The 14,404-nt window shown below is 42.9% G+C and overlaps 1 protein-coding gene across 1 annotated transcript in view; it reads left to right on the forward strand.

The window, feature by feature from the left end:
* The window catches only part of NPR2 (natriuretic peptide receptor 2), a 241,568-nt gene extending 228,609 nt beyond the window's left edge, over positions 1–12,959 (forward strand). Inside the window, exons 17-22 of the mRNA XM_033936992.1 lie at positions 777–900; positions 3,544–3,612; positions 7,623–7,797; positions 9,554–9,652; positions 10,104–10,195; positions 11,188–12,959. Of these exons, the coding sequence (XP_033792883.1) occupies positions 777–900; positions 3,544–3,612; positions 7,623–7,797; positions 9,554–9,652; positions 10,104–10,195; positions 11,188–11,250 (622 nt within the window). The 3' untranslated portion in view covers positions 11,251–12,959. The remainder of the gene's footprint in view (positions 1–776; positions 901–3,543; positions 3,613–7,622; positions 7,798–9,553; positions 9,653–10,103; positions 10,196–11,187) is intronic.
* The last annotated feature ends 1,445 nt before the right edge of the window (positions 12,960–14,404 follow it).

A 14,404-nucleotide genomic window follows, 5' to 3' on the forward strand; every position in this document is an offset into this window, starting at 1 on the left:
CAAAATGAAATCAAACGTTTACAGATCATTCAAAACGCTTCTATTAAACTTCTATCAAAAGCCAGGAAGTTTGAACACGTGACACCTCTCCTTAAAAAAGCACACTGGCTTCCAGTAGCTCACTGGATAACTTATAGACTAAGTTTGCTTACACTCAAATCCTTACTTTATAAAACTCCTGCCTTTATTTTTAAACTACTGATTCCCTACACTTCAAATAGATTATTGAGATCGAATGAACAGCATTTATTGATGATTCCTTCATTAAAAATTATTAATACACGGTGGCAATTCATTTTTTCAGTCACAGCCCCTCAAACATGGAACTCACTCCCTATTTACTTAAGGGAAGAAAGCAACTTGGATAAATTTAAGAGCAAATTGAAAAGCTTTCTTTTTAAGGATGCATTTAATAATTAGTAAGCCAGTCTAGTGGCCTTATTTTAACTGCACTATATAGCTTCTCTGAAGTAAATTGATCTTTCCTTTCCTCTCCTTGTGTTTTAATGGGTTTGTAATGTTAGTTTATAATTAGTCTTGCAAGACTTAGTTTTTGTCATTCGTTGTATTGTTCCCTAAATTTTGTAATTTTATTGATATGTACATCGCTTAGAATTCTGATTAAGCGATCAATTAAATCCTTATTAAACTTGAAACTTGTAAATACATGTTACAAATGTAATTCAAGTTAATGAACTGAATGAGTGCTAACAAATGCACATTCCCCCTTCCATCAGCCCTTGACACTAACAGCTTCTCCCTCCTTTTCTCTGCAGCTCTGTGGCTGAGCAGCTGAAACGCGGTGAGACGGTCCAAGCGGAAGCCTTCGACAGTGTCACTATTTACTTCAGTGACATTGTGGGCTTCACTTCCTTGTCTGCAGAGAGCACACCCATGCAGGTAATGGAAGTCAAGCTTTGCTACTAGAAGGTGATGCAGGAGAGTTTACAAAATCCTCTTCCTTTCCCGTTGATCCCCGGCCACCCTTCCTCTTTCCCCCCTTGTATATCCCAGTTTTCCAAGTCTTTCTTCTTCTCTGCCCCACTTAATACTCCTGACAGTGGTGGTAGATGAGCCCCCTAGGGCTCTAGAATGGCCATCTGCTCTATGTGTTCAAATCTAGAACTTTCTAAGCAGTAGAGATGCTGCCCCTTTTTCTCCAAATATGGAGATTACAGGATAACCCATGAGTTAAAGGAATTTGTTGACACGAGGAGGATATGTAATGCAGCCAGAACTATTGTGATCCCAGGGGTCCCTAAGGAAGGGAGAAGAAGAGCCTTCCCTTCCACGGAGAGAGAGTTTCCCCAAGAGTGTTGAGAGAAATCAAGAGCAGACTTTATGGAGGGTGAAGATCCCCCTCCCCATTTTGTAAATTGTTCTGTCTGTGAAGAGGGAGACAAGCATAAGAACATAGACCAAAGATCCATCAAACTGTTTCCAACAGTAGCTAATCCAGGTCACAAGTACTTGGCAATATACCAAAAAAGTAAAACCCTAGAAAAAAAAAGTGGTGGCTTATGGACTTTTCGGAAATTATCCAAACCTTTTTAAAACCCTGCAAAGCCAACTGCTTTGACCACCTCTGGCAATGAATTCTAGAGTTTAAGTACACTTTGAATGAAAAACTATTTTCTCCAATTTGTTCTAAATTTACTACTTAATAACTTCATTGCATGCCCTTTAGTCCTTGTATTCCTGGAAAGTGATTCATGTCTACTATTTCCGCTCTGCTCTGTGCTTTATATCTTCCCTTAGCCATCTCTTCTTAGTCTTCTGGGGTTAGAAGAAAACATTCACAGAGGAAGCAGTGGGAGGCCCAAGATTTTCAGGCGCTGAGTGATCAAGGAGCTTGACATGGATGTTCCTTGAACAGTTTGGTTTGGTTTTGCTGGTGGTTTTTCACTCAAAATTTGACTCTGGATGTCCCATAATTTTAGTTTCTGTATCACTCAATTTTTCCAACTGGGCCTTCGTTTGTGGACATGAAATGAACTTCTCTGTAGAGACTGATTATGGGGTATAAGAAGGGATGTGGGGGTTATGTGACGAGACTAATTGTAGAGCTTCATTTATTCATCTACATAAGTCAGTAGAGGTGACAAGAAGAGCCATGTCTGAAAACTCAGTTGCTCAGTGGTAGAGCAGCCATATGGACTATACAGTTAAAACAGCAGATGGTGCAGATATAGCTCAGGGCATCCCTAGACCCGCCCCTAGGCCTGCCCTAGCCCCGCCCCTGCTCCACCCCCGCTGCCTACTCTTGTCGGGCAGGAGGACATCACGTGGCATCCGTACATGCACAGATGCCCTCCTGCCCAGCACTGATTTCTACAAAGCTTTTCAAAACCTGGGCAAAGTGCCAGGTTTTGAAAAGCCATCCGGACTCCTGGACATATTTGGGGAAATCCGAATGTCTAGTAACCCTAATCATGGAGTCATCTAGAAGTAAGGCGATCTGAAAGAAAACTCAGGCTCATCACCAAAAATGGCCCTGATTCTCTTCCTCCCCCCCTGCAGGGCCCCCCCATTGCTGCCACTCACTGATGCCCCCCTCGCCATTGCCATCCCCCCACTGATGCTTCCCCACTGATGGTTCCCCTCAACTCCATGCAAAGATTGGCAAGACAGGAGGGATGCCCACTCCCTCCAGCCGCAGCATCGGTGTACCACCCCGGAAGCTCCTCCGACAACCCCCACCAAGCCTGGTGGTCTAGTGGGCCACCCCTCCCCTGACCCCCTCATACCTTTTTTAGAAGACCAGCCTGAGAGATGCTCACTCTCTCCCGCTGGCAGGCTTACCTGTTCAAAATGGTGGGCCTTTCCCTTCCTCGTGCAGCCTCCCTTTAGGAAGGGCTTTAGGTTCCTTGGCCAATCAGAGTCTTAGGCCCCTCCCTCCCAGTGCATCCCAGAGTACACTGGGAAGGGGCCTAAGTGCCAGTAAATCAAAAATTGCTCCCACCACGGTATTTTTTAACCATGGTGTCGGAGCTTAGAGAATCTGGCTTTAAGTTTGTCCAGATGGGGAATACCTTAAGGAGGAGTTATGTAGCTGGATGAGAAAGCTAGGGAAACCAGAAAAGTAGTGGACAAAATTGAAAAGGAGCAATTTTAAGGGCAACTACCCTTTTTGTTAGGAAAGTTTAAAAAAGAAAGCTGCTTCAGTTCTCAAAAGTAGTAGTTGAAAAGTGAAGGTAAAAGAGTTTAGCCTTCATAAATTACAAGACTTCAAAGAGAAGAGAAGACAGGCGACAGAGTAACATAGGAAGAGGTGCTTGGGAAATCTTTTTAAGCGGCCAGTGAACTGAGAGAATTTCTGTATCATTTGGTCCATTCGCCCCTGTCTGTGTGTGCTTTGTACTAATGAGTTGTGGGTGCATTTTTGAGGGTTTTTGCTCATTAACAGAATACCGAATCAGTTGAAGTGGAGAACTACTCGTATGAGGCTCTTTGCCCTATCTTTAAATATTTTGAATGCTCCTAGACCTATTCCAAAAAGTCTGTCCATTATCTTGATTCTGGCCTCTCTCTCCGACTCTCCAGGTCGTGACCTTGCTGAATGACCTCTACACCTGTTTTGATGCCATTATCGATAACTTTGATGTTTACAAGGTAAGATCTTGCTGGCCCAAATCTCTGTCATTGTTTTAATTGTGTCTCCACATATGCTAGTTCAGCGGCTATTATCAATATTATATGAGAGTGGTTTGAAAAGTTTGATAAAAAAGCAAGTTAAACAACGTAGTCTCCATCGAGGGCTAGACACTTAGTCCAGCGAGTTTCCAGATTTTTCGTAAGCTAATATTTCTGTGATATGAAAAAACTGGAAACTAAAAGTGTATAGCCCAAGAGGTTCATAATCGAAATGGAAATACGTCTAAAAACCCACCTTGGACGATCAAAAAGACAGGTCGTCCAAGTGTCGATAATCAAAGCGACTTTCTGGATGTGCCATGGAACTTCTTATGCCTCTGAATGCTGCTGTGTGCCCAGAGCTGAAAGGGGCTTATCTGGAGGAGTGGTGAGGGCAGTATGTGGGTGGGACTTAGTTGTCCTGTAGGGATAATCAAATGTTTTACTAGACACCCTGGACAAAACTTAAACTTTGTGAGTTAGACGATGTAAAAACAAGTATAAATGCCCAAAAGTGACCAGATAACTACTGCAGAGACAAAGTTAAGACCCCCATGCAATACCCCCAGTGTTCACTGACCCCTCCCCCCCCCCCCACCCACAGATCAGAATAAAAATGTAAATACCTGTCTCCAGAACATCAGCACTTGGTATAAGAAAGCCTAATAGAGCTGCACACTGGTGTCTTAAATAGCCTGGGGGTGGACTAGTGAACCATAGAGAGGAGGACCCAGGCCCATAAGACACTCTAACCACTGCATTTATGGTAGAATATGTGCACCCCCCAACCCCCCCCAACCCTACTCTACTGCCATATAGGTGCCACCTGCTGCTGCAGCCATAAGGTCTATTGGGTTGTAGACAGGTGGGTATAGTGGTTTTTGGGGAGCTCACCACAACCTATAAGGGAGTTCTGGTGAGATGTTTATCTGGCACCATTTTTGTGAAGTTCGCAGCAGTGCCCTGTAAGGTTCCCACTGCTCTGTTGCCACGTTTGGGTGGCCAGTTCATTACAAGATTGGTTCCTCTCATGTCCAAATGTTCTTGTTCTGGGTGTTTGGGACTTAGCTGAAATTTTAGTCAAAAATGTTGTATAAAGATAGACATTTTGGCGATCTAGATGAACAATAGCCTGGATGTTCAGACAGATGATTTTCGGAAATCTATATATATAAAATCGGAGGTATGTGTGTATGTGTGTGTGTGTATATGTGCCGCGATCACGCAAAAACGGCTTGACCGATTTGAACGAAACTTGGTATGCAGATCCCTCACTACCTGGGGTGATATGTTCTGGGGGTCTCGCGGCCCACCTGCACACGTGGGCGGAGCTACAAACAGAAAATCAGATTTCACCCATTCATGTCAATGGAAAAAATGTAAAGAGCTGCCAACGCAAAAACGGTTTGCCCGATTTGAACGAAACTTGGTATGCAGATCCCTCTCTACCTTGGGTGATATGTTCTGGGGGTCTCGCGGCCCAACTGCACACATGGGCGGAGCTACAAACAGAACTTCAGATTTCACCCATTCAAGTCAATGGGAAAAATGTAAAAAGCTGTGGGACCGATTTGAACTAAACTTGGTATGCTGATCCCTCACTACATGGGGTGATATGTTCTGGGGGTCTCGCAGCCCACCTGCACACATGGGCGGAGCTACAAACATAAAATCAGATTTCACCCATTCATGTCAATGGAAAAAATGTAAAAAGCTGTGGGACCGATTTGAACGAAAATTGGTATGCAGATCCCTCACTACCTGGGGTGATATGTTCTGGGGGTCTCGCGGCCCACCTGCACACATGGGCGGAGCTACAAACATAAAATCAGATTTCACCCATTCATGTCAATGGAAAAAATGTAAAAAGCTGTGGGACCGATTTGAACGAAACTTGGTATGCAGATCCCTCACTACCTGGGGTGATATGTTCTGGGGGTCTCGCAGCCCACCTGCACATGTGGGCGGAGCTACAAACAGAAAATCTGATTTCACCCATTCACGTCAATGGAAAAAATGTAAAAAGCTGTGGGACCGATTTGAACGAAACTTGGTATGCAGATCCCTCACTACCTGGGGTGATATGTTCTGGGGGTCTCGCGGCCCACCTGCACACGTGGGCGGAGCTACAAACAGAAAATCAGATTTCACCCATTCAAGTCAATGGAAAAAATGTAAAAATCTGTGGGACCGATTTGAACGAAACTTGGTATGCAGATCCCTCACTACCTGGGGTGATATGTTCTGGGGGTCTCGCAGCCCACCTGCACATGTGGGCGGAGCTACAAACAGAAAATCTGATTTCACCCATTCACGTCAATGGAAAAAATGTAAAAAGCTGTGGGACCGATTTGAACGAAACTTGGTATGCAGATCCCTCACTACCTGGGGTGATATGTTCTGGGGGTCTCGCGGCCCACCTGCACATGTGGGCGGAGCTACAAACAGAAAATCTGATTTCACCCATTCAAGTCAATGGAAAAAATGTAAAAAGCTGTGGGACCGATTTGAACGAAACTTGGTATGCAGATCCCTCACTACCTGGGGTGATATGTTCTGGGGGTCTCGCGGCCCACCTGCACACGTGGACGGAGCTACAAACAGAAAATCAGATTTCACCCATTCATGTCAATGGAAAAAATGTAAAAAGCTGTGGGATCTCCAGTTATTTTACTTAGCAATCTTGACCCACCAAAACTTTGCAATGGCACAAGGCTTTGTGTAAAGAGGTTACTGGCCAATGTAATTGAAGCGACTATCTTAACTGGAAAGGGATAAGGTGAAACCGTATTTATCCCGCGGATACCACTTATTCCAACAGATCTTCCTTTTCAGTTTAAGAGATTGCAAATTCCAGTGAGACTTGCATTCTCTATCACAATCAACAAATCACAGGGACAGACTATTACATACTGTGGAGTGGATTTAAGATCCCCCTGTTTTTCCCATGGACAACTCTATGTTGCTTGCTCAAGGGTGGGTTCACCCAAGAATGTATATGTTCTTGCTCCTGGAGGTGAAACTAAAAATGTTGTTTATAATCAAGTTTTGTGTGAGTTGTATTGTATTCATTTTGTCAAATATTTCACTTTATAATTTGAATATTGTACTTTTTATAAAGCTGTAAAAAAATAATTTCATTCACCACTATAAAGTATCTTTATTTGAATCCATTTACAGTGTTATTGCTATAATTAAATACCCGTGCAACGCCAGGGCATCAGCTAGTATATATATATATATATATTCTAGACATATTTTTCAAAAATGGGCATTTTCCCACTGCGTCTATCACCATATGCCCAAATTGGAGTTAGATGTATGTTTTCATTATGCCCCTCCATGTGTATAGCCCTCAAAGGAAACTGCATTGTTTAACTGGCATTTTTTACCAAACGTTTCAAACCACCCTCGTACAGGTATGACAAGGAAAACATATTCAGAATTTCATTCTCTCTGTATTTTTAATCCAGTTATTTTTGGAGCATGTAGATTTATTTTCATTTATAAGAATGAGGCAGGGTATTAACTTTGGAACACATTGAGACTAACCAGCCTTCGTGAGGTAGCCCTATCGGCCAGTCTCCTTCCTTCTTCCCCAACACGAGGTCTAACTTTCTATGTGGCTTTTATCAGTTGATGAAAATGAATCTTATTAAGGCATTGATATACCACTGGAAACAGATTTCAGTGTTCAGCCAAGGTATCGATGTATCACTGAGTGATTCTGAAATCCTTACGTGGTCAACTAGAGTCAAGGTCACTGTTAGGCACCAGGAATCATTGGTGTCAGGATTACACTAACATAGCTGGGTACACTGATCGAGATACATGGATGGCCACCTGACAGAAAGGGACCATGGTCTATATTCATAGAAAAGGGGGTGAAGAGCTCTTTGAAGAGAAAGGTTAATATAGTCTTTATTTACGGGAGAGAAGGAATTTGTTTGAGATTAGGTTTTATGGCATTCTTTTGTACCTTTTTCTAGGTGGAGACGATAGGAGATGCCTACATGGTGGTGTCAGGTTTGCCAGTAAGGAACGGGAAGCTCCATGCTCGTGAGATTGCCAGGATGTCCCTGGCACTGCTGGAGACTGTGAAAACTTTCAAAATCCGACATCGACCTAATAACCAGCTCTGGTTGAGGATAGGGATCCATACAGGTGAGCATTACCTCAGCTTCTCATCTCTTGCATCTCCTTAACAGTTTCAACTCTTAGACTTTCTTCCAGGTGATCAAGTCAAATGTGTCTTAAATTGTCTTAGTAAGAGGAATAAACACTTTTAAGATTTCAATAAAGTTTCCTGGACATGTAAAAGATAAATCATTTTCCTCCACCGACACACATTCTCATAGAGTCTAAATTCAAGAAGACATTTTGGCCTATGTGGTTGAATTGTGTCGGGGACGCAATGTCACTGAAGCCTTTTTAGGCAGTGTAAACAGAGAAACTAATTTATCAACTCGTAGATCAGTGTTTTCTCAGTACCTCTTTTCAGGATATACACAATGAATATGCATAAGATTGATTTGCATACACTTCCTCAAATGAAAACTTGACTGGACCGATTTGGGAAACAGTGAACTAGAGAGATTCCTCTCTCATTAGAAGGAGATCAAGGCCTGGAAAGTGAAAGGTATAATAAGATACCGAGGCCTATATTCCATAAAAGGCGCCGTAAGTTAGGCCTAAAACACCATCACCCGCATCGTGGCTACAGAGGTGCTTTACAACGCCTAGGCATGGCTAACAGCAGAATTAGCGTTAGGCGACAGAAAGCAACTCTGTAGCCGTTCTTCACATGAAAGTTAGACCCTGGAATTGTAGACTTTGAAAACCCCGGCCTACGTTTCCATCACCTGCCTTTCGCAAAGCCACGATTGGATAAATAGCGCCGTTGCGTGACTGACATGCGAGCAGCAGCCGACGACAACAGCGCCATTTATGGAATCCAGGCAGTCAAAAGCAATGCTAGAAAAAATGACAGCAACACCACACGAATGCACTCGCCCCACTGAGCTGAGTGAGCAGAATTCCTTAGAGCAGGTGGCAAACGCCTATGGGCCACGCTCTGTCCAGCTCTGCTCAAGATCAACAGCGGTAAAATCCGGACCCCCTAGACCCGCCCACCCATCCCTGCCCTGATATGCCCCAGCTCCGCCCTCAGCCTCACTCCCCACTGCCTGTTCGTCAGGCAGGAAGGCATCCGTGCATATGCAAATGCGACATGATGACATCACACACATGCACGTGATGTCACCATGTTGCATCCATTCATGCGCAGATACCTCTTCCCGATGCAATTTCTTTTCAAAACCCAGACCAAGTGCCGGGTTTTGAAAAGCCATCCGGACCCCGGACATATCTTCAAAAGGAGAACGTGTCTGGTAATCCTATGCCTCACACTCGCTGGTTGGGAAGCTACAGGGCCTACGTGGGAGCAACAGAAGCCTGACCTGCTACTCTGCCTCCTCTTTATGAGTGTTTGTCAGGAGCTAAGTGCTGGTACAGAGCAGGCAAGTTGGGGAACAGCAACTCAGGCTTCTGCTCCTCTGGCCTGACTTGCTTTTTCTTGGGCCAGCAAGGCTTTGGGAAGCCCGTTAGCCCTGGTGCTCTTAGACTGACACTTCCATCTTTGGCTACCAGGACCTGAGGAACTCTGCCAGGTCCATTTACTTTTTTTACAGAAAGGGTGGTAGATGGGTGGAACAGTCTCCCAGAAGAGGTGGTGGAGACAGAGACTGTGTCTGAATTCAAAAGGGCCTGGAATAGGGACGTGGGATCTTTTGGAGAGAAAAAGAGATAATGGTTATTGCGGATGGGCAGACTGGATGAGCCATTTGGCCTTTATCTGCCATCATGTTTCTATGTCTTACTCTGAGTCCCTCTCACTCACATTCTCTGGGTTGCCTGGCAGGTCCAGTTTGTGCTGGCGTGGTTGGATTAAAAATGCCCCGGTACTGTCTCTTTGGAGATACAGTGAACACGGCATCCCGTATGGAGTCTAACGGAGAAGGTAGGATGATCTTTTACTGCAACCTAAAGCTGAAAAATCAATCCATGCTTCGTATCATGATCCAAAGGTCTCTCTTTTCCATGTTCATAATTTATCTCTCCTGGTTAAGGAAACAAAATTGGTATGCTAATGTCTCTCTCTCTTCTCTTCTCTACCCATTATCCTTATCACTATCTCTCCTGTTTTCTTTCCTCTCTCTCCTTTCTCCACTTATGTTTCCTTTTTCATTTCTGCTTTTTATTGTTTCCATTTTTGGTTCTCATCTGTCCTTTTCTTACCTTATCTCTATCTTTTTGCTTTATCCACTTTTCTCTTTTCCGTTTCCATTCTTTTTCTCTTTCTTTGATTTTGTTTGTTTCCTTGTTTTTGTTTCTCATTTCTTTTCTTCTATGTTTTGACATCTCTTTTTCTATTTTTTGGTCTTTGTCTCCCCCATTTGCTGTTGCATCAGCATTGAAGATTCATGTCTCCTCTGCCACCAAGGAGGTTTTGGATGAATTTGGATGTTTCGAGTTGGTGCTGCGTGGAGATGTGGAAATGAAGGTGACTTTTTCAGTCAAGTCATGTCATTGGTTTATTTTTCCCCTTCTCCTGGTCAGTTATTTAGTTCGATCACTTTGGACTAATGGAAGGATAGTAGACAGCCTTTGATGTCACCCCTATTTCATTTTTCAATTCCCTCTAGCTCTTGAACCAGACTATTTACTTACCAACTTCAAACACGTGTGAAGCATTCCCTACAGGTGCCAAATGTGAGAAAATTCTAATAGATATCTGTCACTTTTCTTTCGTACTGTAAAATACCAAAGCCTTCCTTTCTCTGTAGTCACCTGCACTTCGTTGCCTCTCCCTCCATTAAGGCTGCTTTCTTTGTTTATCCAATACTAGTTTTCCTCTTATAAGAGACTATTCATCAACCCCACCACTCGTTTTGAGAAAAAAATGCTACTTTACCTTAACCCTATAATTGGCAGATGGCGAAACAGCTGCTTTACGTAACTTGATGTTGAACGAGAGCAACAGTGCCAAGTAAGAGGCATTTGGAGATGCAGATCTCCTATAAGAGCCAGGCAAGAGAGTTGACTCTGATTCCTCCACAAAAGAAAACCAACCAAAACAAGAAACTTGCAGAGAGTTGATGTTCAAGGTGAAGGCTTTATTAGAACAAATAAATAATCTATATGGGTCCATATGTTTCCAGTGGTTCAGGCCCTTGACATTTTTATGTGGATTATTTATTTGTTTTATTAAAGCCTTCATCTTGGACATCAACTCTCCACAAGTTTCTTATTTTGGATCTCCCATAAGAGCCATAGAAGACACGTTGCTTCTGAGCAACAAGGCCAAATATAGGGTTAATCCTGAAGCTGATCTTCCCAGTCTCTCCATTGGCTAGGACTTTCCCCTTAACTAAAAGAGATATGGAAGGGACTTTTAAACCTTCATATTCACGTGCAGTGATGTTGAGAAATGATAGTGTCTTATTTTTGGAAGGAGTTTGTGTCTTAATGGCTTTTCTGTTGTGTCTGTTTCAGGGAAAAGGAATAGTAAGGACATACTGGCTTCTGGGGGAGCGGCCACAGGATGACATCATCTGATGAATACATTTTATAACTATTTTGTGGTGTATTTGGATTAGCTGCTCCAGAGACTTGGGTAATGGAGGTTCTTCTTCCTGAAGACTCGGGAACTGTGCCCCTCTTGGGTTGTTTATTGCTAACACCCTACAGAGAGTGCTTTTCTTTCATCTCAAACTCCTGTTTCTAGTTAACTGCATCAAGAAGGAGAACGGCAACAAAAAAGAAACAGGGAAATGCCCGCATACACGTTCATACACTGGAGCGATGCCCGGCACTGAGCAGAAAATGTTCACCTGGGTTACTGGATAATGCCGCGACCCTGGACACAGCAGACTTGTAATAACTACTCCTTATTATCTCTATAGCGCTACCAGATATATGCAGCACTATAGTAACCTTCAGTTTCAAGCAATAATGCCAAGAAAGCCTCAAATCCTGTACTCCCAGAACTCCTTGTGAATAATAAACTTACAGGAACAATTTCCTAGCATACCAGTGTGCAGTGGATCAAATAAACAAGAATACTGGTCCAAGAGGTCCATGAAGGAGACAAACTTTTCATAATGCTGAACTGGAAGGAAAGGTTGGACAAATAACGATGGTGGGGGGATAGGAGTACCATTATTCCTTTAGCAAACTGTGCCCTTCCTGGAACATTCTTCCCCATCCAATCATGCCGTTACTGAAACAGCCTCCCCTTCCAGATGAATCTTACTCACCCTTCTTCACTCACCATTCTCTTGCATGAATTTCCCTACTCAGTTCATCCATCAGAGCCTTTGTAAACCCCGTCTCTGTGAAGCATTGCCCAGCCAGTATTCATCTGACACAACCCTCTGTACATATGAGCTGTTCGAACAGAACTTTGGCCATCCAAACACTGTGCCTTTTGTGATAGACCCTTGCCCATCCCACCGTGCCTTTTTTATCAAATACCTCTATCCAGCTGTGCTGTCCCTGAATCATCACTGTCCAGCCAGCTGTATCTTCACTGTTTCTGCCTCCTTATTCTGTGTGTTGGGGCAAAAAGAGGATTAAGGGGAAAGATAGAAGTTTATATGGAACAGTAGCAGAAAGATTGCAATTCAGTTGCATGTGGATCTGAAACCTCTTGGAACTGCAGAAAAATATTGAGAAAAGTTAAACATAAACGTAATTCACACTGATGTATTTAATGAGCTACAGCTTTCAAACATCATAAATTCAAACTTCAGCTGAATGTAGCATCTAAATGATCCCTGTTCTCTCCCCAAATCATGAGATCTGGCATAGAAGCACCCTAACGGCCTTCAGAAGCTGTGTCCTGGCACGTGTATCTAAGAGCAGATCTGCTGGAGAAGACATAACCTAGCAGTCTAGTTTGAAGGGAGGAGCTCAGTGAAGTCGTAGTATCTCTTGATTACTCAGCTCTTACTCATCACTTTGGTCTCTTGTAAACATGGGCCCTCTTTTCTTGCATCTGTAATCTCTCTCTTTGGCCCAGTGATGAGCATCTGTCTACATGCTGCCTTTCCTTTCTTCCAGTGTCCCTGTACCATGAATTACCCTTCTTTTCCTTCAGAGAACAAGAAAATAGAGGCTCCCAGAGAATATTGACCAGGAAGTTTTCATTTTTCAGGAATGGCTGTTATGTCCCTTTCTTGACGGTGGATTATTTCTAAGAAGTGGAAAAGGAAAGGGGAAGCTATATACTGTCTATGGTACAATAAAGCAGTTCACATATTATATATACAGGTACTTTTTCTGTCCATAATGGCTGTGTTGAAAGAACACTAACTTGTGAACCAGCTAGCTTACTTACCAAATGGGCCTATGGCAGACTGTGCAATCAGTCATACAATCATTTATTTATAACACTGAATAACTGGTCCGATGGTTCAAGTACATGCAGCAAGAAGAACAGCACAACGGGCCTCAACGAATAGGGGTTTTTATCAACCCAACACAAGCCGTGTTTTGACGCCCAGCACCTGCATCAGGGGTTTGTCTTGGAAATAGAGCATTTTTGAAGTTTGCTTAGGCAACATATCGTTCTCCTGATTTGATTTCTTATCCACGAGCATCTGATACAGGTGCTGTGTGCTGACACATGGCTCATGTTGAGTCAATAAAGATTGGTCCCTGTTCATTGGAGTCCGTTGTGCTGTTCTTGCTTCTTATTTACATGCAGAACAGTCAGCCTTGTAACGGGTGAAACAGTCAACTCTTCTGCGTTTGGTCAAGGAGTGGAAAAGTCAGCTATATTTTGTTACTGTACACTGCTCTCAGCATTAAGTAGTGAAAGCATCAAATTAATGTAAATAAAGAAATAAATAAGATTGTAGGTAGCTAGTTACCATGTTGGATGTGTTACAATATGTGGAACAGTAAACCATTTTACAATTGATTTACATGGAGTAATCAGCCATGTTGCAGATGATTGGTTTGTAGAATAGTCAGTACTGTTGTAGTTTATTGGTGTACAAAATAGTCAGCCATGTTGCAGTTGGCCGCCATTTGAACAGTTGGCCATGCTGTATTTGGCCAGTGTGTGAGAAATATTTGGTTGTGTTGACTTTGACTGATATGTGAGTCGGCTGTATAAACATTGGTTGATGTCTGGAAGAATCAGCTTTATTGCAGTTGGTTGGCGTGTATGAAACTGTATGGTGGTTGGCTGATATGTGTGTAACTGCCCTCTTACAAGGAGGTGAAGTTCAAGACAAGATATTTATAGGTTAGCCTATAAAGAGAAGAAATGAATAAAAAAAACATGCATCAGTTCACTTATAAGGAAAATGAAAAGATAAAATGCACTCCTTGTCAAAAGATGTGGTAAAAGCAGTTAGCCCAGCTGAGTTTTAAAAAAGTTTGGTTGAGTTCATGGAGGTAAAGTCCATAAACCGTTATCCCTGGGGGTTGGTGGCATCAAAGCTTGCTACGTGGGCACATAGACACCAAAAGATCATTTAAATTAAACACCTTTATTTGGTGATCCCCCAAATTAAATTAAGTCAGACAAAAGATCAAATCAATAATACAGAATTCAAAGTCTTTGGACATGACATGCTCTTTGGCATCATCCTTTTGATTCCCTCTTCTAATTGCCCTGAAATGGATATTGTTCCTCCTCACAGTCACCAAAGCTGATGCTCTTCTTTTAAAGCATTAAAATAGTAGACCAGAATATTTC

This window comes from Geotrypetes seraphini, chromosome 1 (assembly GCF_902459505.1).
Source record: "Geotrypetes seraphini chromosome 1, aGeoSer1.1, whole genome shotgun sequence".
NCBI lineage: Eukaryota > Metazoa > Chordata > Amphibia > Gymnophiona > Dermophiidae > Geotrypetes > Geotrypetes seraphini.